At 39.4% G+C, this 27,648-nt stretch overlaps 2 protein-coding genes across 2 annotated transcripts; both read right to left on the reverse strand.

Moving 5' to 3' along the window:
* Window positions 1–15,270: 15,270 nt before the first annotated feature.
* LOC115792348 (cornifelin-like) lies at window positions 15,271–19,900 on the reverse strand. Its single transcript, XM_030746843.1, has 4 exons — window positions 19,785–19,900; window positions 19,371–19,481; window positions 18,055–18,212; window positions 15,271–16,066 (listed from the first exon to the last, which is right to left on the reverse strand). Exons 2-4 carry the CDS (start codon window positions 19,471–19,473, stop codon window positions 15,944–15,946), a joined length of 384 nt encoding a protein of 127 aa, XP_030602703.1. The 5' UTR covers window positions 19,474–19,481; window positions 19,785–19,900; the 3' UTR covers window positions 15,271–15,943.
* A 3,439-nt stretch (window positions 19,901–23,339) lies between these two features.
* LOC115792495 (cornifelin-like) lies at window positions 23,340–27,293 on the reverse strand. Its single transcript, XM_030747050.1, has 4 exons — window positions 27,218–27,293; window positions 24,669–24,782; window positions 24,424–24,578; window positions 23,340–23,929 (listed from the first exon to the last, which is right to left on the reverse strand). The coding sequence occupies exons 2-4, from the start codon at window positions 24,772–24,774 to the stop codon at window positions 23,810–23,812; spliced, it is 381 nt and encodes a 126-aa protein (XP_030602910.1). The 5' UTR covers window positions 24,775–24,782; window positions 27,218–27,293; the 3' UTR covers window positions 23,340–23,809.
* Window positions 27,294–27,648: the final 355 nt, after the last annotated feature.

Raw genomic sequence — 27,648 nt, forward strand, 5'->3', positions numbered from 1 at the left:
CAGAGATTCAGGATGTACAGTGATGCCACAGATTAGCGCTCTGCAGGCAAAGCTTGATTCAGAACAGCAACAAAAACCATGTGAAACACTGCATCAACATCACATTTTTATAAAAACAAACTATCACAGTTTTTAATGAGACAATGTTGCATTTAAATGTACTTTTATGTAAAGTATGTTATGAAACGTGCCCGTGTGTTTACTGCCTGAGCCTTATGTTTGGTTTTGCTTTGCTTCCCTGATGGATCAAGTGCAGTGCATTACACTTACTGTCCACAGCTGAAGTGGCCATTGGTGGTTCGGACAATCAAACTACAGTCCTGCCTAAGTGCATTTTGAGGGCATTTCCAACCCTACTGGTAAGAGCCATCTGATTACGTTCCAATAAAAAGGACAATATCAGACCCATAATTGATGAACTAATATATTAACCCAAACATTCCTCCTCCACTGTCAGGGCCAGGCTTTCTCTCTGCATGTGTGTGTGTGTGAGAACAGTGACAGACATGGCGTCTGCTGACAGCCCAGCTCGGCCTTATCTGCTCCACAGGAGTGACATTAGAGAACCAAGTGGGGGTAGGAGGGAGGGGACAGGGGCCAGATAGAGAGAGGTACCGTAGAGGTGTGTGTGTTTCTCTTTTCAACGCACACTCTTAACAGTGTACTTCACTTTTATTTCTCCTCTTCTGAGGCCCGGCCCCTTTCTGACACGGTGACCCCTTCAAATCTTCACTGTTTTTAAATCAACCAACTGCCATGAATTCGAGTGCGTTGCACCTAAAAAAGGTTACACCTTGACTAAGACAGAAAATGTGAGATGTATTGTTCAAATGTGCAACAAGATCAGGCGCATCATTTATAAAAACTTTCTTGGAATTATACTTAAATTTTTAGCATGCTTAAAGCAGCATTCACAAACTCTAGTAGCAGTGCTGAGTAACAAACTGAAAATACTTGAATTTCTATCACCAGAGCTTAACAGACAGCCATTAGTAATAGTCATTTGATTCAATTAATATAAGAGTCACAGACAACACAAATACAGTGAAGATTTAAGTGAGGCAACTCACATTAGCAGAGTTAAGAGCTAGCAAACAGCCTCCAACTTATGCCAAGTGTAGCGCAGTTGTTATGAAGTAGGAAACCATCCCTAAAGGTGAAAACCCAATCTTTGTACCAGGTTATAAAGGTGAACATTTTAACATGGAAGTCAGTGGGCACTGACTCACTTTTAGGGCCAGCCTCAAGTGGTCATCAGTGGAACTGCAGCTGTTGACACTTTTACGTTAGCTTGATTTTTCAGCCATGAGGCCTGCACTACAAAACGAGTTTCACATACCCAAAGTATCTTCCTGCTATCTGAATTCACTTACCCTAACACTGACAACCATGATAAGCAGTCACATGAAGCTGGTTATCAAATCCTTAAGTTAACCCTGGGTTTCCCCTGCGCACTCACATGAAAGGTGTGGCGCTGGCATCATTTTGGCGGCTTTTTTTATTTATTTATTTTTAACAAAGGCAAACTATAATATCAGAAATATATGAGGAGGTTCAACACATTAATACAGACTGGAAGTAACACAAATGCTGCAGGCAAAGCAGTCTGAGAGGGAAAAGCTCTGTAGATTAGTTTAGTATTAAAAGCGCTGAATGAAAGAGTGAGCACTTTTGACTGGAATAGAGCTACTGTATATAAGCCTGGAAAGAAAGCCAGTAAAAATGATAAGTCTGTAAGACCCCGGAGAATGTGATGGATTATAATCGAGTATCTCATTGAATCTTTTTAAAAGATAGTTTTTCGTTCTTTCAGCTGCAGCCTGGGTGGTGTTTAATGGTCTGAGAGGAAATAATAAAGACAAAAACAGAATTCAAACATAGGCTTAGTCTACAAGCAAATTTGATACAAAGACAGCAAGTATTTAGACACCGGGGTCCTTATTATTGTACCTGTTATTACCAGCTATTCACAAAAGAAAAATAAACAAATGACTGCTTGCTTATGGGAAAAATAGCTGTGGGGAAAACAAGGAGAGAGCAGAGATTGTGGAGAGGCTGAATGATATGAGGGTTAGCGGAGGTGATGCAGGACAGAGAGATGACAAAGGCTGGAGGAATGGGGAGGGGCACGGCAGGGAGAGGAGATGAGGTAAGAGAGTCGTGGGAATGAGATGAGAGAAATGGCTGAGAATGAGTCATAAGGCAGTCTAGGAATCTTTGCATGTGTGTATATATGCATACCAGTGACCCTCGACAGGGCAGCAGGTGGATGCACCACAACAACAACGCCTCACCTTTGACTTCTCTGTAACACTGCCAGGTACCATCATCTCTGTGTTGAACAACTGGGCGTGCACAACTACAGACTCTCTAAATTACAAAATATCAGTTGCAGATATGAATTAAGTCAATCTTAAACTAAAAACATCTAATGGCTTTAAGACTTCTCCTTTGTCACTATGCAGCACTTTTTGTTGCATTTTCAATTTTATGCTCAAGTCATAAATGGGAATTTAAAAAAAAAAACTGGGCCCCAGACTGTATTTAATTTGGATATTCATTCAATCCCAAGACAACATTTTCCAGTGATGCCTGTGCTGATAATTTATGGTTAAGAATAGAAAACAAGTACTTGGTAAAAACAACAATAGTCATAAAGGCAAAGTTGAGAGCAGGTAATGAGCTGAAAACTCCATCAGTGTCAGTCACACATGCTACACAGTACAAGCCTGTCACTTCAACATTTCTGTTGTCGATCATGCAACATGGAGAGCATGCACCATTTTCTGCAGTGGTACTGAAAAACATTAAAAAGTGCATCAATCAATTGTGCTATGTATGTCTTTGGGGCAGAGGGAACACAGGACTCGTTGCAAAACAAGACACAGGTGAGCACAATCAACCACAGGTGAAAACAATGAGAGCAGGACAGGCAAGAACCAAACACAGGAAGTGAAATCAAGGCAGGATATATGAGAAAATTAATCTATCAAAGTAAAACAGGAAGTAATCAAAAGATACAGATACAATATGGCACCAAATACTAAACATGGTTGAACAAAGACAGGGGAACACAGAAGACACCAGCACACTGACCAGACAAGAGGCAAGACGAGGAAACTCAAAAAAATCAAACCTGGAACCCAAAACTCAACAAAAACACTGGACTATCACAAATTACATGTTACCACTGCAAAACTAAGACTGACGTCATTGTAAACTAATTTTAAGCAACTAAGCAGTCTGACCGAGACATCACTGTGGCGACTGTAGTTCGGTCACTGTTTGATTCACTCTTGTTTTAGTTATCACCACTGAGCTCTCAAATTTTCCTCAGTACCTCACGCTCATGTAACTATGATAATATTGTACACTCACTTGTCTGAAAATAGTTGTGAAATAATGTGAAATTTCCAGAGAGTTAAGATACGTGCTAAACAACGCTGCAGTCATGGAGCTGAATCAAAAACTTAAAATTGCAGAAGAGACTGATGTGAATTTCTGACAAGCTGGAGTGAAATGACCATAAATACGTTAAAAGAAAGGTAGCTTATTTTTTGGAAAAGACAAAAATCATCTCGTCCATAAAAATGCACTATCCATATTAAATTTGAGTTAATTTGTTTTGTGCCAAGCTGATGTCATTAGATCAGGTCAAGGAAGCCCGTTAGCAGAAGGAGTTGAACTGGAGTGCAAGCCACAGAGAGCAGCAGCCACTTCTTTCCGTTTATTTCAGCTTCATGTTGTTTGTCTGATGGGACAGACATCAAAGAGGGAACCAGCGTCTGAGACAGAGGGTTGTTGGTTTTTCTTTAATTTTTCTTTCTTTCATTTTTTTCTTCCTTCTCTATCTCTTTGACTCAGAGGAACATGGAAGCTGGGTGACCCTGGATGATTTATCAAGACATCCCCCCCCTTCCAGTTAAAGTGAATGACTGGTATGTAGAAAGACCCCGGAGAGTAACGGGAGCCCCCCTCACAAGCTATTAGGCCTCCCTCCACCTCCCCCTGTGGAGAGAGGATGATAAGAGAAAATTGAAAATGAAGAGGAAAGAGAGGGAGACATCTCTGTATCCACAGGCAGACCTCTTGTTCTCCTCCACTATCTCTTCTTCTCTCCCTCCTTTGAGCTTGATTAGCCGCCAAGCTTAAGAGGCTTGTTATCAACTTTGGAGACGATGGAAGTTCATCGGCCGCAGGGCTTGACTGATGGAGACTGGGATGGAGGCTTTTTCTGAGCACGTCTGTGTGGAGGAAATGGTGTATATCTTTTTGACTGATGTGGAGCCTAGGTAGAATGTGGTCAGCTCATTCGTATCCGAGACCGCAGGGACTCCAACATGTCTGCTGACTGGTTCTCATTTGGTCACATGACTTATGTTAATGCTGCCCACAAAAAATGTTATAGTTTGCTTTGGGTCAGAGGCATCAAGCTGAGTTTTTGTGTTTATTTAAATGGTTATTTAGAAAAGAAAAGGAAAGTAGGTAATAGATGCAAATGCCCACTTTTGGGCCACAGGAGCCCACTTATTGGATTTCCCCATGGCAATCAGTTAAGTGTTATTTTATCTTATCTCATTTAGAGTGGGGGAGCAAAACTATCCATTATCCATAAAGTGAGGTGCCCAGATAGGTCCATGGCAGGAGAAATAATTTCTCACTGGCTTCCAATTAAAGAAAAAAATCATGTAAATTTTGGTTGGGTTTAGACAAATAAAAAATACTTTTATTTAACACCTAACAATCCACCTCAACATCCTCCCTGCAGGATTAAATGAGGATTTAAAGATGTCATGCCAGCTACTTTCTGTCTTTGTAGGAAACTTTAGCTATTACTTAATTACAAGAAGCTGCTAGTTTCAAATGATCAAGTAAGTGTCAACGCCATTGTATCCATATTAGGGCTACTTTCTATTATAGAGAGTTGTATGATGCAAAAAAAAAAAGTTCTACGGGACAAAAAGGTCAGATAAAGCAAATGTGTGCAAAAGCACCAAGAGAAGGGAAGTTATGCACAAACTGATGAAACTACATTGTGTAAATCTCCATTTGTCATTTTGTAGAAGGTCGCAGTGTATCTCTCAGGGAAGCTCATTTTGATGAAAATTTGATTATCTTGTAAAGTTTAATACAATTAGAAAAATGTGTAGTTTTCATTTTAACAACATTTCTCTAATGCATTATTGAAGCGCATATTGGTGGCTAGTTTCCAACTTTACCAAAGTCAACAAATACCAGTCACACACACACATTCGAAGAGTCGCATATACGAAGTACCTCACTGATATTTATTTTGGTGTGTTTTAAAGTCTCTTTATTTTATTATTTTTTGCAATTCAGTGTGGCAATAATTTTATTTATAAAACATCAAATCGCAACAGTTTTCTCAAGGTGCTTTATACTGGAAGGCAAAGACTCTACCCCAACAAGATGATTTACTATGCACAAGCACCAGGTGACGGTGGAAAGGAAAAGCTCACTTTTAACAGGAAGAAGCCAACAGAATCAGGCTCAGGGAGGGGCAGCCATCTGCCTCAATTGGTTGGTTGTGAAGGGGAAGAGAAGTTCTAATAATTACTGTGTGCAGTAATTATTAGAACTAATTAGTTGTTTACATCCCTTTACTCAGGCTGCCAGGTTGCGTTAGCAAATGGGTTAAAATTTTTGGAATTGTGCAGATTGTTTACAAAATGCAGCGCACATACACAATCTGTCAAAATGTGGGAGAAAAACTATGTGTCTTAAAATACAGGAGAAACCCTGAAAAACAGGAGTTTTGGCCGGTTTGTGTTTTATTAGTTAGCAACATTCAGCTCTAACAATCCTGATTTCTCAAAGTCCACGTGTGATACCTATCTGCAAGGTTGAGACCACGTCAGGATCAACAGGAAGAGTGCAAGAAAGCCTGTGTCTACAGAGAGCCTGCTTTAGTTCTCCTTTATGGGCATTATGTGGCACTCAGACATAAATAGCAAAATCTTACTCACAACCAAACCAAACACTTTGTGTCATACTTACCTCAGACTTTGGTGATTATTTAGGGAAAGACATTACATGTTCAGGACAGGCACCATGTTCATTTTGAAAATTCCAGTGACTCAGCATGTCCACTCGTGTGTCTGAATGAAAACTGAGAGCACACAAAAATCTATTATTCAGCTTCAAAATATTTACATTAATATATTGTACTGTATTTATACAATTTTAATCACTCTGTGGGATAATCTCTCCAGTTTTTATCTTTCCTATTACCGGAAATGTTTTCTAATCTGCCTCAAGCCAAAGGGCAGAGACGGCTATGAATAGGGGTTTTTGAGTTTGCATCAACTTAAAATCAGTGTGAAAGTCATATGAAGCCAAGAATGTTTAAATAAAGGTTTTTTCAGTCATAGGTCTTAGATATAAGTCCTTCATTTGGCCTAACTGAAATTACATCATTCAAACTCACTGTGGGTGTTTTTGCACAGTGAGCAAAAACCATGGGAGTGTCTGTTCATTCAGTCTGAGTATGAATGTCACTCTTTTTCTTTTTTGGGTTTTCCCTTGTATGTAAACTATGCATAGAATATGAGAATCCTTGCAGTCGGAAGAAGTATCATTTCCAGTGTATGACTTGACGAGCATTGTCTCGTTGTGTTTTTCGCTCCAATCTGTTTCAGTTCGACCTGGATCTGGTTGAGGCCTCAGAGGGCAACAGGACCAATGTAAACATTCCCAGCCCTCAAACTGTGTCTGTCTGCTGGGGGTGATGCATCTGTTCGGCCCGTTTGTTTACCGGCCAAAGAATGTTAAGAATATAGGCTCCAGCCTGTATGCATGTGAGTGTGCTATAGGATGTCCATGTGACCGTGCACTTAAAATAAAGAGTGGTGAGCAGACCGGGGGGGGGTACATGGGTGGGGCGGGGTCACGAGTTTTGTTTCCTTTTGTATCGTCTTAATGTTTGTAATGATCCAGTGGGATGTGGATCTGGTGAACATTGCACGCTGTTTAGTCTACCAATCACCACGGTGACAAAGAGTCTAGGTTTTGGGGGTTGGAGGTGGAGGTGGAGGTGACTGTGAAGGTGGGGGCTGGTAGGTGGGGGCGGTAAGCAGTGTTGTGGTTCAGGAAGCATACTCACGTATATAAAAATACACCCTACGTGCAGCAGCAGCAGCAGCGAGAAGTTCTCCTCAAACTGCGACATTGTGAGTTTGCGTAGACTTCTTCGTCCACAGTAAGTGATAAATTGCATTACATTAAATTTGGTGAAAAATGCATAAAGACCTGTTTAGAAACCAAAGGACTCAGCGAAAGGCTGATTCAGCTTATCCTTTCATTAAATATCAAGCTATAAGAAGCTATAAGAATATTTGTGATTTCAAAAACTGTGAGCAAAATGTTTGAGTTACTACAGCTGTTTTTTTTAACAGCTGATTTAATTATTAAGATCAAGAGGGTGTTGCTAAAATCTGTTTTTAAGATGTTAAAACACAATTCAAAAAACAGTGGATAGACATCCCAAAGCAACTAGCATTGCAAACATCGAGGCTTTAAAAATATAGATTGGAGTGAAAGCAATTTCAGAAAACTGAGCAATGAGCTTGGCTATGTGCTACTATAGGTTCATAAAATATCACTTTACCAAAGAAAACATGGACTGTGCAGCTCCAGTGAAACCCCTCTACAAATACACACGCACACACACGCACACACACACACACACACACACACACACACACACACACACACACACACACACACACACACACACACACACAGCTCTGGATAGTTTAAACTCCTGCAGACTGGGAAAGGTAATTCTGGTGAGCCATAACACACATTCACTCTCAGCTCTCTGGAAGCATTGGAGTCATATGGGACGTAACAACACGTGTAACCAAAGCTTGGATTTAGTTTGAATTGCTACTTTTGATTTGTATTACATTAATATGACTATAAACATAAAAATAATGACAAATGTGCCATCTAACAGTCTCAGAGGGATCTGAGACTGCCAAGATCAAAATGTGAAAATTTGTTAGAAATCTGGACAATAATCAATCACTGCACTATGATACACTGTACATAACCTTCATCAAGAATATATATATATATATATATATATATATATATATATATATATATATATATATATATATATATATATATATATATATATATATATATGAATATATATATATATATATATATATATATATATATATATATATATATATATATATATATATATATATATATATATATATATATATATATATATATATATACATACACACACACACACACAGGGTGTGTGTGTGTGTCCAGGCAAAATGGTAATCAGTCTTCTGGAAATTATAAATAAATAATAATAAATTAAAATAATAAATAAATAAAAAAACAATCAGGTAGAAATTAAGCAGAAATTATAGATCTGTATTAATCATTTTCTAATTCTGTAGGCTGGGCTGCTGTCCATTAATCCATTAATAATAACAGGGAAATTTACTTTTTGATGGCTAATTTCATTAAACCCAAGTTAAACCAAACAAACTAGCCTTTCTGGCCCTGGGACCAAATAAGACCTGAAGATCGCTGTCAGACACACCAGAAGAGAGAGAGAAAAAAAAGACATCTACACAAGAGTTATAGATCTTATTCACTTTTTCAATGAACCTTGAGATGCACTTAAAGGTTATTTGCAGCAGCTATATATCAAGTCTAACAACAGTGTAAATCCTCTTCAGTGGAACATGGTATGAGTTTGACTCCCACTACTGCCCACTAGTGGCAGACAGATTTGGTATAAATAAAAAAAGAAGGCCCGATGGGGCCTCAGCATGTTCAGCACTACTGTCTAAGCTCCTGGGCCTCAGAATTATTACAGTGACATTCAGGTTTGCTGCTAATTTTTATTAAAAATATAGAAAATGAATTTGACTGTCAACACATATGATTTGGAGCCAGTAAAAGTTTAGCAACTACATCAACTCATTAATGACAATAATATTAACACATTTAGAATAAAACTTGCTTTAAGATGGAACAATTTATTTGGAAATAAGCAGAAACAAAACAGCTAGAAAAGAAAGTGATTGTAAGTGAACAACAGAATTCGTTACTCTTCGGTAGAAATATCCTGCATTGCCTTTCTGTCTGTTCACCAAGTGTTAAAGCTCCCCTCCATTCTGACTGACAAGGCTCAGTAATCAAAGATTTGGTTAACCTTACCTCCCTTTCATTGAACTCTCCTCTGCAGCTACACCTCCCGCCTCTCTCCTCTGTCATTTGTCTGTGTCACAGGCAAATGTGAGCATCTCCCTGTATGCACACAATGTGGCCACACTGAATTCAAACAAACTGAAAACATTTTATGTTGCATTAAATTATCAGGTTTGGAAAATCGACCTACCAGGCTTAAGGTTAATATTGAATGTATGGTTTCTTCTGTCTTAAGCTGCCAATTTATAGAATTTCTCTGATATTACAGTCACCTGCTATAATAACCCCTGGCATGGTTAGATGTCCTTAAAAGTCATGAATCTGTTACTTAACCGCCCTTCCATGAATCATAGTCTGAATAAGATCTGAAACCAGCCCACCGACATCAATGTAGCCCCGACTGTTGATTTAACTCACTGCTGTTTTGACTCTGAATGGTCAGGGAGGGGGTCAGGGTGGCTGATCAGGTGCAAAAAAGTTACTTAAACACTGGAGACTGCTGTTTGCATCCCAAAAGATTTGAATTATTATTTAGTTTAAATAATTTTTTGATTTGTTGTTGTTAGTCATTACCCTACAAGTAATACTTTTACATTTTTTTTCAATCTGTGTAAATAGACTCTAGTACAAAATGTAAACATAATGCTGTCCTGTATCTTTTAATATATAAGTGATATGGTCCTCTCACATCAGTATCATGAGAAAACACTCGCAGGCTTCTTTTACATTGTTTTTTGGTGAAAATCACAGATTTCACTCATGTACTCACTTACTTTGAAAAGGTCTATAATCTACCCTGAAAAGGATAAGCAGAAGAGGATGGATGGATGGATGGATGGATGGATGGATGGATGTTATGAACAGAAGGTGGCTTTCTATGTGAGTGTCAACTCCGTGCAGAGAAACTGTTGGAGCGCTGAGTGTCTCCACTGTATCCTGAGTTTAAATTATTTTGGAGTGTTTAAGACACTGTGAAAACTACCCCACACACACACACACACACACACACACACACACACCCCTCTGATTTTAATGGACACTGAGACATTGAGATAATTCTTGCCCTGTGAGCCCCTTCGCCCCCTGTTACCTCCCCTACACACACTCTGAGACACACACACTTGCCGCATCATCACCAGCCTCTACCTATCCGTCTCTCCCTATCAGCTGCTCCCTGCTGCCGTTGTTTTGAGAGGTCAGAGCTGTTTGTTTGCTCGGAGGCCCATCGTCTGATAGCATGTAGGATTACGCCTCCCCCTCCTGCCCCATCTTAACCTTAGCTGTTATCAGCCGACTCCCCGGGCAACTCCAACCTTGTCTTTTAAAAGGAACACTTCCCCAGGAAATTATAGAGAGACCTGGGCAGATAGACTAGGTCTCTGTCTCTCATGGTAGAAACTCCAGGACAGACTGGATGACACTCTGCAGCTTAAGGCTGGTTCCACTTTGTCCAGGTTCAAATCCATCTCATGACCTCTGATTGCATCGCAGGTTCTGCCTTTCAAAGGCTCACAGATTGAGTATAATTGAAGATTATCTGTAGCCTCAGTTTTTTAGTAGATAACTTAACAAGTAGGCTGTCCAACCCCATAGGCTGCTTGGGCAGACAGGTTACTACAACCCGTACTTATATTTACTTGTGACAGCCACTTTATTGGCCACAGGAACTAGAAAAGGAAGCTGTAAGAAGACCAACTTTGGCTGGACAGGACCGGGTACTACTGTTTGCTTGTAGTTTCATTAAACCAAGAATGTTCCATAACCTTAAATACCGAAGAGGCCACGTGATTGCTTCGATATGTCTGTTTGATTGTGCAAAATGTTCTAGATTAGTACAACTTCTTACCAGCATCGGGTCTTGGCCAGTGCTTACATTTCGGGCTCAATAAAGATTCAATACTTTATTTATTTTACCTTTGTTAGAGCAAAACTGAACATTTTACATCATGTCTTCATAATCGTAAATTGAATAAATAAAATCTGAGAGATAATGTCTTGTTGTTCTCAAGAAAATCCCCCAAACTGAAGCAAATCTAGATATTTTCTAGATTATTGTTGCTATTTTCATAGTGGCGGTGGCAAAGAAGATTTTCTATCTAAATCCAACACTTATCTTCTAATTATATATGTGCCTAAATCTCAAAAAAAGGACCCACAAGTTCAAAAGTTGCTGTGTGAAAACAAGCTTCTCCTGTGGTGAGTCAATCTCCTGGCATTAATGGTAATGTTGGCTGTTTGGTCCACCACTGGATCCAGAATCTTTGGATGATGAATCCTAGTGTCTTTGTTTTTTCCTGGACTTTCCTTGTAGTGTCTCCATGGGGCTGACATTATTTGGTGTTTTTTTATTTTATTACAATTAAACTGGGTTATACACATTCATGTTTATTGTGGTTAGAGCTGCAATAATTTTGGTGATCTCTTAACTGCTTAAAATGTGTCTAACACTTTTTTCTGACTACCTACAAAAACGTTGTGCTTTCTGGGAAACTGAAAGCTGAAAACATCTTAGTTTTATGTTTAAATTAGGAGTAATAGAGCTGCAGACGCCAACAAGTGCCTAACAAGTGTTGGCGCAATAACAATATTTCAGCATATTCCCCATATAAATTTAAAAAATCCATTGGTTCCAAGAATTTTATATAGTATAAGAAAAGACAAAATACAAAAGAGCCCTCACAAGGTAAAATAAAATCATAAAGCTTGTGGTTAAAATTGGAACCAGTGCATGCTAAAATAAAACTCATTTTCTTCAGTTTTGTCGGGACTGTGCTCATTTATTCAATATTTTGTAACATAAAGAACGACCCTCTGACATAAATCCCCTTCAGGGCTTCAGAAACCTCTCTCTCACTCACAACAGCACAGAGCCATCCCGACTCAATGTTCAGCCATCCGTGTGGCCTGAAGAGAAAAAGAAAAAAAAAAAAAACTGTGATAAAATTACTCCCCCAACACTGGATCAAACCCTGCCGAGAGGGGAGCACCGAGCACCTGATTAGGGAACACTGAGGAAATGAGAGAAGCAAAGAGGTCCATTTTCTCCAGGAACGGGAAGGAAAAGCTTTGGAAGAAAGAATGGGAGGGGATGAACAGAGGGGAGTTGTAAGTGGGATAAGTTGTCTACATATGTGTGTGTAGGGGGAAGTATAGGGTGTGCGGGGTTAAAGTCACAGATTTTAAATCAGTTCTTTGGCCTTTAACGGGCGCAACAGAAGCCCAGTATGAGAGAGCAGAACAAAGAGGGCAGCACTGCCCTCGACCAATTAACATTCCTGCAGCCTTTATGAGCCGCCTGGACCCGCCCCTTCACTCACACCTCATAAAAGTCACAAACATCAATTCTTGCAAACCATAACTGTCATTATAATCCCATTAAAAACAAACCACTGAGCAATTTACAGTGAACACCAGGGCCACGTTTGCCATGAGTGGGGAAGGATTGCCTCTGCTGGAACACAAATGGGAATAAACAAGTGGGAAAGTTTATTGGGAGTAATTTGACAAAATATGACATGATAGAGACTCCATAACTGAACAACAGCAAAAAAAAAGGGGGCTAAATCTCTACTTCTTCCACCTCCTTTAAATGTAATGGGTCTTGGCAAACACTGAGGTGACCACACAGTGCAGATGTTGTCATTTCAAACTGAATCAATCAATTCTGGACAACTACAGCATAAAAAAAGACCAAAACAAGCTGCTAAAGATATGCTAAAATGTCATATGATGCATTTTTCAGTCCAAAATCCACTCTGTCATTGTTTAGCTCTCTTTAGAGAAATCAACTGGCTCTTTGGCTGCCAAATCCCCCAGTTTGTTCTGTGAAGTTAAAACCAAAACAACATGCTGAAAAAGACTAAAATGCTTGTTAATGATTTCAGGACCTGTAAATGAAGCTTTCTAAAATTCAGAGCAGCTACATTTTTGCTTCACTGTTCACAGAAAGCACAGATCTAACCAGGTGCTTTAGCCATAAAGCCTTTAAATGGATAACCGAAGAAACAAGAGATGTTTTTAAAGCCTACAGAGCAGGCTTAAAGAGACTAAAAGGCTTTCAGGATGAATGAAACACCTGTTAATGCTCAGCCCAAGGCAAAGAAAGCTTATATTTAAAACAAAATGCTAACTTATGTCAACCATGACACTGCAAAAGCCAATTTCCACCAATGGAAATATGATACTACACAGATGAACCTGAATTTAAGCAGTAAACAATATACTTTTGTGAAATTTGAAACATGTTTAGTTTTTGGGACTGTCCAGCATTATTTAAAGAAAACTGCATCAAAAAAGGATTATGAAGATCGAGGAGGTAATTACAATATTTACAGCAAATTTCTTTCACCAGAAGAAATTGGAGTTTTCTTGAGGTAAAGATCTGTTGCAACCAAAGTACTTACAACACTGAAAGGTTTATCATCCTTAGCTGTTGAACTGCATTTTTGCCTGTAGATAAGCTTCCCATCCTAATTGCCTTCATTTCAGACTTTCACAACTTTGTGGCAGTAAAACAAGAAATGGTTTCTTAACTACACTGAACTATCCTATATTATGTAGTGTTTTAATGATTTATTTCTCCTCCTGTGAACAGAGGGAACACAGGCAGTACGGTGAAACATGACTGGGGATGCTGAAGTCAGTCTGATCCTGTATGACCCACTTTGACCTCAACCTTAAAACCTGTTGGGCTCATTGTAAGGAGTTTGGCTCCCTCTAGTGGCCAAGTTTGTTAAAGGTGCCGGTGTTCCCTCGCGCTAACAGTTTATCATCCTTGGCTGGGAACAGTGGCAGATCTAGGATTTTTCTGAGTAAGGGGCCATCAAGGGGCCACAGTATTCACGGAGGGGCCAAGTATTTGTGGTAGATGTGGTGATATACGGACCAATAAAAATGAAAGCCATTACATTAAAGTTATGAAAAGGGACTGGAGGTGCCCTGCCTTTGACCAGCCTCTGGTCTGCTGTGTCCTGCTGCTCTCTCCCTCCTCTCACCCTGCTCATCTTCAGCTGGCAGACTCACTCTTTTGCTCAAAAACTGCTGAATTCCCACCTGAGACTGACCCTTTCTTTTCATATTCTTCTCTATCACTGCCAGACATTATAGTTAATGTTAACACACAAATACAAATTACAAAGAAGTACATAAATTAGTATTACATGAATTAGTGAAATGCTGGCATTCATGTCCAAACATAAGAAGGGCCTCAGTTAACATTACTCTTAGCTAACTTTGCTTCTTAATTTAATGTTTGTCAGACTTACGCTCTGTGACAGCTGTGAGTAAAAAGGGATTTATTACTTATCGTTACCAACAAACTCCTCAAAATGTAGACTGGCATCGGTTGCTGGTTAAAAAAAACGTTCCCTGCAAGAGTGTTCAAATCTTCTTTTTCTTCTGTAAGCTTTATTCACGCTGGACATTCCTATTTCCCTCATTAGCGTTACTGGTGTTTCGGAATTGCATCAACCTATAATTTGATCCTCCCTCTTGGACAAAGGACCGATGAGTGACAGGACAGGGGCACTTCAGGGGGCCAATCAGATTTCAGATGGGGCCACTGCCCCTGTGGCCCCGCCCCTAGAACTACACCAGCCTGGGAATGATGTTCTGCTACATTTTTCTCCAAGGAAGAAAATAAAATATTCACATATTCAAAGAATCTTTCATGAATGAGAGCCAATAAATAAAAATGTCCAAAGCTGTAAATCTGATAGAAATTACTGTGTCTGTATTTCCTGTAAAAAAATATATTTAAATTAATCATAAATATGATTCACAGAGGTGTGGAGCATGCACTTTAACGCTGAAAAACACGTCCAAGCTGCACCTCAGGTGGCTGTGATGATTGCTGTTAGAAGTGATGTCATTTCTTTGGAATTAGAGGAGATGTCACTAAGACCTGATCCCGCACGCTCACAGCCGAGATCCACATGTTCCTGGTCCTTTCATTAAAGTACGGTATTTTAAAAAGCAGAGCTTAACTGTCGGAGGAACGAGGATGGTTATTAATTAATTTAGACAATTAATTAATTAAACTATTTTTTACAGTGAACTGATGGCTTAGTGGTGTTTCAGGATTTTATTCATATTTCTACTCAGAGTTTGGTCCATCATGGAAACATTAACAAATCCTGCAGTATTATATGGCATTCAGAAGAACAAAAAACAAAACAGTAATATGTGCATTCATGAACATGGCACAATGATTACAGGTACGGTCAGGATCTGACAGAGAGAGCATCAGACAGAGATGGAGGGGAACCTTCCCACAGGGGGAGTGGGTGGGTGGTGGTGGGGGGGGGTGTGCATCCAGGGAGCAGAGCTGTGCTGATGAGGATGGTCAGACAGGCTAAGACTGAGATGAGGATGTACACAGATGACTTTAAGATGTGTAAATAAAGGCAGTCTGACATTTCATCACAAGGTCAGTGATAGCCAACTAGTAGGTAAACTGCCAGTATCCTTACATGTTCTATTGTCTGATGTCTTCCTTCTCGGGGTAATATTCAGAGAATTAATTGCATTCGAAACCTGTTTCAGTTATTTTTATTGGTGATAAATGCAAAAATAAAATGTATTTTTTATCTGTTTCTTTCTAGCTATTTACAGACACATTTCATTCACTGATTTCAGCAAAGGAGCTCTGCAGTGCAAAATGTTACAAACATTCCATGTAGATGGTGATTTATTAATTAACTGACAGCCCTGATTGTGATAATACGGAGTAAAGAGGTTATGTGTTTTTGGCAGCAACCATAACAATTGGGATCTTTCTTCTCTTCATCTCTCTGGAGATCTGACACCAGGAGCAGGCTGGACAGAAGGTTGCAAGCACACAATCCCGACACATGGTGCCCTGCAGGTAAAATACAAGAACATCAGGTGAATATGCAGTTTATCTGATCAGTTTTCTTTTTTTTTTACAGGAATATATAAATAAGAAGAATATTGCTCTTTCCTGCAAAATCATATGAGTGGGTGTTTTCTGATGTTGTTATTTATTGCATTTCACCAGGCTGAATTTGTACCTTAAGTTGAGTTTTCTCCAACTGTGAATGATTATGGTATCAACAAATGAACGCAACTGCAGTACGCTGTTTACAACTGACATATCAGTCAACAAAGATAATTAACAAAGAATCAATCAACTCAACGAGGTCGATTGATTCATTCCAGCTATTCCAGCTATTCCACAATATTCCACCGTCTGACCTTGAAAAAAGATAAAAAATGTCCATCTTTACTGTGGAGCACGGTCCAATCATCTTTGCTGCAGTTGCAGAGTCACAAAGGGAACTGTTTACCCTGACTGGGATAGGGTTACCGGGGCCCCACCCTGGAGCCAGGCCTGGGGAGGGAGATGGAGGGAGAGTGTCTGGTGGCCGGGTATCAGCCCATGGTGCCCAGTCAGGCGCAGTCCGATGAGGAGACATGGGCCCGCCCACCTGAAGTCCTACCACCCGCAGCAGGGTCATAGGGGTCGGTGCAATGTGTGTTGGGTGGTGGCCAAGGGGGGAGGTCCTGGAGGACCGATCCCCGGCTATTGAGACTGGCTATTGGGACTTGGAATGTCACCTGTCTGGTAGAGAAGGAGCCTGAGGTAGTGAAGAGGGAGCTGAGAGAAAGTGAAGCTGTCGATTTACCGGTCAATCTACGTCCCTACCCTCACTTGTGGTCACAAGCTTTGGGTAGTGACAGACAGAATAAGATCATGAATACAAGCGGCAGAAATGAACTTCCTCCAAAGGGTGGCTGGCCTCTCCCTTAGAGATAGGATGAGGAGTGTAGCCATTCGGGAGGGGCTCAAAGTAGAGCCGCTGCTCCACCACATTGAAAGGAGCCATTTGAGGTGGCTCAGGCATCTGACTAGGATGCCTCCTGGGCGCCTCTTGGGTGAGGTGTTCTGAGCAAGTCCTACCAGGAGGAGGCCCCAGGGCAGACCCAGGACACTCTAGAGAGATTATATCTCTCGGCTGGCCTGGGAACGCCTTGGGGTCCCTCTGGACAAGCTGTTGGAGGTGGCTGGGGAGAGGGAGGTCTGGGCTTCTCTCCGTAGGCTGCTGCCCCAGCGACCCGGCCCCAAATAAGCGGAAGAAAATGGATAGATATGAGAAAACAGCATTACCCTGTACACTTCATCATCTAGCTGTTTGTTGGGATCATGAGCTGTTCCAAGACTGGCTTCTTCCCCTCTGGTCATTCAGTCTCAACAAATGCTGTTCAAATCATGGCTGTTTTTTGTTTTTTTAGATGTAGTCTGGTAAACATTAATCTGGTCTTTTAGTGCTTTAGGCTGATAAATGATTTGCACCTTCTAGTCAACGCACTGTATTTGCTCTTGTGAAATTTTTCCATTATGGTAGTCTGGGATAACGTGCTTAACTCCTGGAGAGTGCTCTTTACTTGGCTGGATCTGCTGTATGCTTTCTGTCTCTGAATGTACCAAACTTTTTATTAGGCAACTTTTAATGTTCTTACTACCTGGTGGATGGATTTGCTTTATTTTTGTAGTTTAACCTATTAATATCCACCAGGTCACCAGTGAGCTTTTTTAAGGCTGGAGTACAGTTAAGTTCAAATCTATTTTCATTTATACACCATACCAAAGGAGAAATCTTATACTAGAAGGCCAAATGCATGTATGAGACTTGATTTTAAAGCAAACATATTCTGCTTTCTAAAAATATGCATATTTGACAGTTGGTTAAACATGAGCCTACCTACCTGCTTAAGGTAGGCAGGCTTTTAAATAAAAGCTGAGACTCTTCCATACTTAATTGTATTTGTCCAAACATTGCTAAAGCGAAGTGTATAAAAGTGACAGACAGAAAAGATTCGCCTTACCCTGATGCCATAACGCTGTCGCATGGAGACCCTCATGGACATGGTGATTGCTGGGATCATGCCACTGAATATTTCCAGCAGGGGGAGACAAAGAGGCTCACCATAATTTCTGGAAGTTTTGCAGGCAAAGCAGGGACAGCACCAGAAACCAAAACAGCCTGAAATAGAAAGAAAAAAAAAATGCAGAGACGCACAAATTATATGGAGTGTGATACAAAGAAAACAAACAACTGCAGACACTCAAATGAAATCCTGAAACACTTATTTTAAAAAAAAAAGGGTCACTGAACAGATAGATGTCAGCAAGAAGTCTGATTTACATCTGTTTAAGGAAGTAGCATTATTTTTGCATTTAAGCTGGAAATTACGTTTCTTATAGTCATCCTATTATCATTTTGATTTGGTGATTTGAGAGATGATATAAAAGAAAAATATTTGAATAACATGTAACATCATTATGATGTGATGATGTGGAAAGTATACGAGGACACAATAATTTAACATAGAAAGGAAAACAAATTGCAGCATAAACGGGCTCTTAAAAAGATGCTGATTGTAATTAAAGAGTAGAAATTCACTTTTGTGGAGGACGAAATAAGAATAGATGCCAGAAACAAATCAAATATGTTAAACTGGTTTAAACTGGTTTTGTCTGCATTTCTTTGAAAAAAATAACCATGTATGCCAGTGATTGTGCATATGGGTATGTACAAGTTATATATGGTTGTGTACATATTATACTTTTATGTGTATTTCTATTTAAAAGTAACACTTAATTATGACAGAAATGTATTTTTCTTTTGCCTTTTATTTAGAGTCAAAACAACCAATCATGTGACACAAATGATACAAATGAAAATATGAGGATGTTAATGAATCATCTTTTCCTTCCTGGACTAATGCCAATCTAACCACACAAAAGAAATAAATACATACCATAAGCCCTGACCTCCATTCTTTAGGTGGGTGCAGTTCATCAGGAGGTTCAGGTCCAGAAAAAATGCTCTTTTTTATGTTCTAAATTAGTTATAGACTGGATAAATACAAAAACAGTCGTGTTACTTTGTACTATTATTCTAGTACAGGTAACCGTATTTTAAATGGGTTAGATAATTAGGAACAAGAAGTAAATACTGTCCCTTAAAGTGAGTAAAATAAGTCCCTTTGTCACAGAGCTGTAATGATCTCAGCAGAGAGGAGGCTTTCTATAAATAGCCTCTTTAAAAACAACAAGATAAACGCGTGAATATCAAAGTTATTAATGACTTTACCATCCAGCACTTGTCCTGTATCAGTATAAATAAACAGACACTTACACTCTGGCACATCATCACAGCAGTCGCAAATCCCACTTGACCACTCATCAGACTCCTGGGCATACATCACAGGCTGAGGCTGGTTAATGACCATTTTAGACATGATGGCGTCTAAAGGAGGAACCAGGTGAAAGGTTCACATGTAAAACCACCTGCGATCAGGTGTTCACTTCAGGAAAGCTGGCACGTACTCACTAATGTAACTACATCATTACAGCCTCTCTCACTAACTGACTGTAACAGAATACAATTCTGCTTTTAGGTCCCAAATTGTTACTGTTGGTTATTAATATATGAGTACGCTCTTAAATATAAATTGTATATTGTCACCAGGTATATTCATCAAGCTTAGTCATATTAATATAGGCTGAGCTTGGGAAGATGTAAACGAAATAAGTAAATAAAACGTCTTACCTTTTGTGTTTGAGCTCTGAGTTAGATGTCCAGTCACAGCTGATGTCTGCTCTGAATAGCGCTCATGTCTTAAGTCTTTTCAGAAAAGGTCACCTGACAGAACAGTCTGGAAATACCTGTTCAGTAAATAAAGGTGAGGCCTACATCACTGACATTGTCTAATGTGGAAAAAATCTTACACTGTTTTCATTTTTTTAAAAACACAAAAAAATAAAATGTAGCCTGTATTTAGGATTCCTAAAGGTCGAAGCTCTCTGAGCTTCCATTCCTCAAGCTTTTTTTTTTTTTTTCCAGGCAGTTTAAGCGCAGCTTGATTCCATTTCTCAAGTGGATTTATTTCTTTAACGTGAGCGTTTCTTTGGCTTTAACATAGACGCCATGCCTTTTGAACTGAACTGACAGGCTCTGAACAGGAAGTACAGGAGGCCAAATTACACTTTAGTTTAGTGCGGGCAATTTACTTCAATTTGCGCCGAATTTAACAAAAGATAGAAAGAAACAAACAAAAACCCGCATGTCGTATTTTGCGTCTGTTATGGCTGTTATGAGTGCCATTAAGAGTGTTCATTTATTTGTAAGGTGTTATAGTTAGAACCAGTGCATATCTGAAAGTTCTGAGGTGGCACCAAAGCTTTGGCGCTGTCCTCTAGCTCTTCGCCTATGCACCGAGAACTTTTACACAAGACTTCTGCATCTTCCTGTTTTTCAGAAATACTTTGTGAACCAGGGCAGAACTGAAGTGAACGCGGAGCGTCGGTGGGAGGGAAACAGAAACATAGGCACGCCCAGTATCGGTTATTACAGGCCGTCAAATTATGAGGAGCATAGTCAAAATGACTATCAGTGGGGAACGTTCTCTACGTTACACTGGATGCTTCTATTCACAATGTCACTGTCATGTGAACACATAAGAGTTTCATTATGTATTCAAGCCATGGTTCCATCCTGTGAGCCAAAACCGAACTCCACGATTAAAATAGGCAGCTTTTCTGAAAGGTTTTGATGGCAGTGGGGCATGCTAGGGGCTGTACTTGGTCTTCCTGACTTTGCCATCTGTCATTTGTGCAAAATGCCTGCGAATCTGCTGACCTCAACTATGCAACAGTTTGTTTTTCCGCAAGTGTCTTGTAGAGTAGTTAGTTGGTGCAGAGGCAAATGTTTTGCAAGCAAAGCAAAAAAAAAAAAAAAGTGGAACTCAAAAAAGGAAGGAAGGGAGAGAGCAGGAGACTTGCTGAGCGCAAGGCCCAAAAGATGAAGTTCTGAATGTTTTTTTTGTTCCATATTTGGACACATTACAGTTGTGTTACTTTAGCAAGTCTGATTCTGTTTCCGGCTTGTGGCAGCCTAGTTGAAGAAGCTGGTGAGAGATTATAAGCTCAGGTAAACGTTCTCCCAACCTCTGACTGCAGCTGTTGTCCATGGTGCTGATCAAAAGCTGGAATGATGCTATTAATGTTGTTGATTATTCCTATATAGAGTAGTTGAGCCTGTGCAGGCAACGTTTTCCAGTAATCTGATTGATTTCTGGCGTTTCAGGTTTTTCATCCCATTTCAACACAGAGATCTAAACACAGTGAAAACGTGTCTGCCCGGTTTTCTCATCAGGATGCACACAGAGCCAAAAAAAAAAAAGAAAAAACCTTGTCATTAGTAGTCAAACCAAATTGAAATGTCTCTCAAAATCCAGCAAATAATCAGGCTTAAGTGTGTCAGATTAATTTGAGAGTTGCAATATGTAACGTGTCCTTTAATAACCGCCTACAGCCTCACACACACACACACACTGCTGAAACAAACAAATAAACAGGGCGAGGCGCCTGGCGCATATAACAGTAACTTCATGCGCACGTGTACGCGCCGGGGTCAACATCACGCCGCGGAACAGGTTGTAATAAGGAAGACTTCCTCTGGATGAATCCTTGTCAGGTTTATCCAGAGAACAGCTGCATACGTACTTACCCCGTCAGTTTCTAACGGAAGGGTTCGTCCTTATATCAAAAAATCGATTCTCCTTCAGCTGCCTCTCATTTATCTGAACTGTTCCCAGAGAGAAACGCACGCGTAAAACCCGGGCTAACACTGAATTATTTTGGTGAGCAGATGGGTCGGCGGACCCGCATCGCGGCTGTTCGTTTGCAGCCCGCTAAGGTGTGCTGTCCTCTGTAAAGTGGTCATTATCGAAATGAACTGACTGCGTCCTTATTTATAAATCATCGCACTGTTGGTAGATCACCTGCACGTGCGTAACGGGCGTTTTTGTGATAACTGGATTTTTGCCTTCAGTAAAACTCCAATTTCTTCTAGAAATAGTAAAAGTACTGCACTACAATTAATTTTAACCCTGCAAAGCTACTTTAAAGTTTATTTCCTTTTGATTCCAGTCTATCTGGTGTTTTGTTAACATCAGGTTGGACAAACTCAAGTTGCCCAACCTGAGTTTTACGCCACTGCTTAAGTCGAGAGTATTTTAATTCCTCGACTAACCTTCATATATCATTTGTAAAAGAATAGCAACGGTTAAAATGTCGATTATACCTAAAATCACTTATCAGTTTTCAGTGATTGCCTAACACTTCCTGGTTCAGATCCATTAATTCATCCCAGTCAGGATTTTATTGAAAAAATAAAGCTCCCTGCATAAAACGCTCAACTTTAGAAAAAAAAAAATCCCAAGGGGGTCTAGAAGCGTCGTGCATATAACTATATAACTTATCAACTCATATGTCATTAAATGGTTCAATTACTCTCCATTACTCTCTACATCAACACTACAAACCTCTGCTGCTAGTACTTTCTTCAAAGTCTTAACTATTGCTAAGAAGGCCATCTTGTGAAATTGGAAATTAAAAAGATAAAACTTAAACATCTCACAGTGGAAGAACCTTCTATTAGATAATATATAGATCCTGAAAACAGCTGAGCTCAACAAAAAGCTTATCATCAATAAACTAACGCATGCTTTTGCCTCAACCCCAACTCTTTGTTGCATTACTACAGCTGACACCAGTGTACCAAGGTCACAACTATAATGACGATATTCAAAATAAAGTTTACAAAAAAAACAAAAAGAGATGCTCTTCTGTCTACTTTGGTTGTAACGAGCGGTTATTTCACGTACTGTTGCCTACCGATTGGCTTGAAGCAGTCCGGTCTCCCTCTTATCTCTGGCATTAACCAGGTGTTTTTGCCCAGAGATATGAGTTTATTTTTCTCTTTTTTTGGATCGTTCTCTGTGAACCCTAAAAATGATTGGTTATTTGTGTTAAAGAGCAGCTGAACAGGTACATCTAGTAAAGTTGTGGGTGAATGTAACTGAATTGCTTTTATATCCTAATTACTAAACGTGCCAGTGAAGAGTGCGACTGTCAGGGGTTGTGTTACATTTTTACAATATTGTTTAAGGCAGATGTGAGTCATTAAAGGTAACTGAACCCTTCATGTGCTGTATGGACTTTTTCATTTACACATTTTTTTTAAAATTCACTTTTATACACTTGTATGTTTACCATCTCTTAACAGTGTGCTGTGTGAACACAGGAATAACAGAACATCATGTACATTTTACTTAATTTTATTGACAAAAAAAAAGCAACAATAAAATACGCTTTCTGTACTGTTTGGATTTTAGTGTAATTTAAGTTTATCTCTTTCATTTTCATTATGCCAGATGAAAATAAAATAAAAGCCAGAAGTGTAAAATGCAGAGAGAAAAAGGAAAAATAAAATTTAAAAAGCACAGGGTAAGGTAGCTAACAATACATTTACATTAATAAAAGTTTAATTGATTTCTTGCACCAAGAGCTTTCATGCTGCTGGAGTCAGTGAGCTTGGATGGCTACAGTTGTACTACAGCACTCATTTCTCAAGAGGTTTTTCCATCATTAAAGTGAGCACGATTCTATTTACGCTGATCTTTCTCAAAGGGCTTCAGTCTGAAGTGTACTACGCTACTAACACCCCATGTGGATGGTGGTTTATTCAATTATCTTACAGCCCTGGAGGTGATAATGAGCAAGAAATAGAGGTTATCTTTTACTAGTGACCACAACAGCTGGGGTGTTTCTAATCTCCATCTCTCTGGACATCTGACACCAGACGCAGACCATACAGAAGGTCGAATACACGCAATCTTCACACAAGGTGCCCTGCAGACAAAATACGGTGACATTTGGTGAACAAGTGATCAGTTTTTATGTTGATATCTAAGAGTTAAAGACATCATTGTTTGAGGCACCACTTTTCCCTTAGTTTATCAGTGATAGTGACAGGATATCTGATGATCTACTTAAATTATCCAGACAAAGAAGGATTTAAGAATATGGGAGGTTTTTTGCATTAGAAATCAGAATTATGGGAGTTTTTTGATGTGGCCTTTCTTTACAGTTTGGCCATGTTACCAAACCACATCAGGAAAAGGTTATTTTACAGGCTGAACATGTTTCAGGGTCGTTCCTTGGTATATAAATAAATACTAAAGTGTCAAATGTGTTACTACAACAGACGGCAGAATGCCTGAGAGGAAGCTGCTTGTAATTTGAGTGGATGAAAGAACTGCTATTATTAAATAAATGAGATCCTCACAGCCACCCCATGAAATATATAATTTAGAAAATGACAGGAAAGAAAACTTTTGCCTTACACTGATGCCGTAGCGGTGTCGCATGGAGGCCCTCAGTGACATGGTGGCCGGTGGGATGAAGCCAAACCAATCTGCCAGAGGGAGGCAGAGATGCTCCCCGTAGTCACGTGAAGTTTTACAGGCAAAGCAGGGGAAGCACCAGTAAGCAAAACAGCCTGAAAAAGGAAAAAAAAAATTCAGACAATGAACAGATGATGAGTAGAGTCCATTAGATGATTAATAGTGAATTATGATTTGACACTTACACACTGGGATATTTTCACAGAAGTCACATATCCCAGATGACCATTCGTTAGACCCTTGGGCATACCTCCCAGGCTGAGTCTGTGTGACGACCCTTGCAGAAGACATCGTCGAGTCTAAGGGAGGAAACAGGTTAAAAGTTCATATCGTGCATTTAATAAGATCTCACCTTTAAGCACTGTAAGGGTAACCAATTTCTAATAAACAGCTGACCACAACCTTTTATTAACCAGATCATTTTTGACTAAAGCTCACCACACCAGGTTTTATACAATATAATCACACATTTGAGTTACTTTAAACTTACACAGATAATCACAAAGATAGTTTTGAAAACTGAACTTTTGTTTGAAATAATCCTCTGCATGATAATAATACGCCCATCCACAATACAAACTTTTTTAGGTACGCCTACTCAACTGCTTGTTAATCAGCCAATCATGGCAGCAACTCAGTGCATTTAGGTATGTAGACACGGTCAACAAGACAAGCTCAAACCGAGCATTGGAATGAGGAAGAAAGATGATTTAAGTTGATTGGTGAGATGATCTGATCTGAGTCTTTAAGAAAATGCTTCTCTGATCTTACAGAGAATGGTCTGACAAAGAGAAAACATCCAGCAGCGGTTCTCTGGGAGAAAATGCCTCATTGATATTACAGGATGGACGGGCCACGGTAACTCAAATAACTGCTCAGAAGAACCAAGGTAAGCAGAAGAGGACCTCTACACATTGAACCTTGAAGCAGATGGGCTGTAGCAGCAGAAGACCGCACCTGGTGCCACGCCTGTCAGCTAAGAACAGGAAACAGAGGCTACAGTTTCCACAGGATCACCGAAAATGGACAGGAGAAGATTGGAAAAATGGTGCTTGAGCCCCGATTTCTGCTGTGATATCCAGATGGTGGCATCAGAATTTCGAGTAAACGACATGAAAGCATGGTTCGATCCTGCCTTGTATCAGTGGTTCAGGCTGCTGCTGCTGCTGCTGTAATTGTCTGGGTGATATTTTCTTGGTTCAAAATCTCTGAAGAATGTTTCCAACACCTCGTTGAATCGATGCCACAAGGCGTTAAGGACGATCTGAAGGCAAAAGGGGGTCAAACCTGGTACTAGCAAGCAGTGGTGGCCAAAGTACTGACATTATGTACTTAAGTAGAAGTACAAGTACTTGTGTTAAAAACTACTCTGGTAAAAGTTGAAGTACTGGTTCAACTTCTGTACTCAAGTAAAATTAAAAAAGTACAGGCTCTGAAATCTACTCAAAGAAAGAAAGTAAAAGTAGCTCCTTGGAGGAAGCTACTTTTACTTTCTTGTGAAGTGAAGTTATCGCTCATTCTTTGCTCTCCCTTAAAATACAGCAGCTGTTCTTTCAGCTAGCAGACACACTGTGTTTTTTTGTCCTTTACGTTTTCTGTCATTTATTTTCCTCACCGTTCCGGTGTTGTGCCAAAAAGTGATCGTCTGCCAGAAAGTGATTTTTGATGTTTCTATGTGCTTTTATGTGTAATGTATTTGCTCATATTGGTGAAGAGCGTGTAGTCAATAGGATTTATGAAGGGCTTAGATATAAAATGAAGAAATGACCTGTTATTCAAGTATGTTTGTGACTCTGCATTATTGCACCTACATTATAATACATCCAGTCCTCTTTGGTCACTTAAAATATCTTTATAGAGTGTAATGTCATATTTGTTCTGATTTCTGCTGCCCTCTTGGCCACATATCTCTTTAAAAATCTGGCCAATCGCAGTTTTTACCCTGATAAATAAAGAATATATAAAAGTCGCTGCCAAAAACTGAGTGCAGCTTCTACCTTGTGACAGAAATGTTGTTTCTTACTCAAAATGACTTGATATCATTCACGAGAGATATGTTTGACATATTCTTCACAGATTATAGGTCAGCAAGTCATTTACAACAATTTAAATATGGTAAATCATTTTCTGGCAATCACTTTTTGGCAGACGATCACTTTTTGGCACAACACCGGAAATGCAAAAGTTTCTCAGACGCATTAAACCTAAAGTAACGAGCTTGTTTTGAAAATGTAAGAAGTAGAAAGTACAGATACTTGTATAATAATGTAGTGAGTAAAAGTAAAAAGTTGTCAGAAAAATAAATACTCAAGTAAAGTACAGATACCTGAAAAATCTACTTAAGGACAGTAACGAAGTATTTGTACTTTGTTACTGTCCACCACTGCTAGCAAGTAAAGTGACCAATGAGTGTACAGCTACTATACACATATTTAATGGGATTGCAAAGAAAAAGAATGTAATTGCTCAAATATCTCACTGCACACTATCACAACTACAACAACATACATCACTACACATGAAAATTAGACACAATAATTCTGAAACCACACACCACATTCCAATGCAAATACTCTGCAGTACTCAGCAGTGCTGCAATAAAATTAGCAGAAATCATTTGCAGCCTCACTAACAAGTTAAAATCATATACTTTCAGTCAGCTTATTGATCCACATCATTAATGCATAAAAATTGACCTCACGGGGATGTGAACAAAAACAATTAAATATCTCACCGTTTGTGCTTGATGATTAAAAAGCTCCGAGTTGGATGGTCTCTCTGAATTTGGATGTTCAGCAGACACAGGCGATTTCTGCTCTCAGCAGCTCTTTTAAGTCCTCTCACACAAGAGGTCACCTGACAGAATAATCCGGACACACCGGTTCATCATTTTTATCTGTTGATATAGTTGCATTTTTCTTTTTTTTTTTCTTTTTTTCTTTTTTTTAGTTGCATTATAGTTGCATATAGTTGCATTTTTCACTGTAACTGAAAAAAAAAAAAAAAAAAAAGGCAGGGGCTGTCTGAGATAAAGTATTATTCCATACTAATTTACTAAAATAAAGTTCTTTGACTTCACTGAAAAAACTTTATCATTAATTATTAATATTCTGGCATGGGGAAGATATCACCCAGCTGTTATATGTTGTAGTTGTTTTCAGGCTG

The sequence above is a fragment of the Archocentrus centrarchus genome, chromosome 14 (genome assembly GCF_007364275.1).
Source record: "Archocentrus centrarchus isolate MPI-CPG fArcCen1 chromosome 14, fArcCen1, whole genome shotgun sequence".
NCBI lineage: Eukaryota > Metazoa > Chordata > Actinopteri > Cichliformes > Cichlidae > Archocentrus > Archocentrus centrarchus.

Excerpts from the sequence above, each read along its gene's own strand:
- LOC115792348 (XM_030746843.1), bottom strand. The coding sequence starts at position 19,473 with ATGTCTAAAATGGTCATTAACCAGCCTCAGCCTGTGATGTATGCCCAG. Across the intron at positions 18,213-19,370 it reads CTGTGATGATGTGCCAGAGT|GCTGTTTTGGTTTCTGGTGC; the intron begins GTAAGTGTCTGT and ends TTTCTATTTCAG. Across the intron at positions 16,067-18,054 it reads GACAGCGTTATGGCATCAGG|GGCACCATGTGTCGGGATTG; the intron begins GTAAGGCGAATC and ends TTTTACCTGCAG.
- LOC115792495 (XM_030747050.1), bottom strand. The coding sequence starts at position 24,774 with ATGTCTTCTGCAAGGGTCGTCACACAGACTCAGCCTGGGAGGTATGCC. Across the intron at positions 24,579-24,668 it reads CTGTGAAAATATCCCAGTGT|GCTGTTTTGCTTACTGGTGC; the intron begins GTAAGTGTCAAA and ends TTCCTTTTTCAG. Across the intron at positions 23,930-24,423 it reads GACACCGCTACGGCATCAGT|GGCACCTTGTGTGAAGATTG; the intron begins GTAAGGCAAAAG and ends TTTTGTCTGCAG.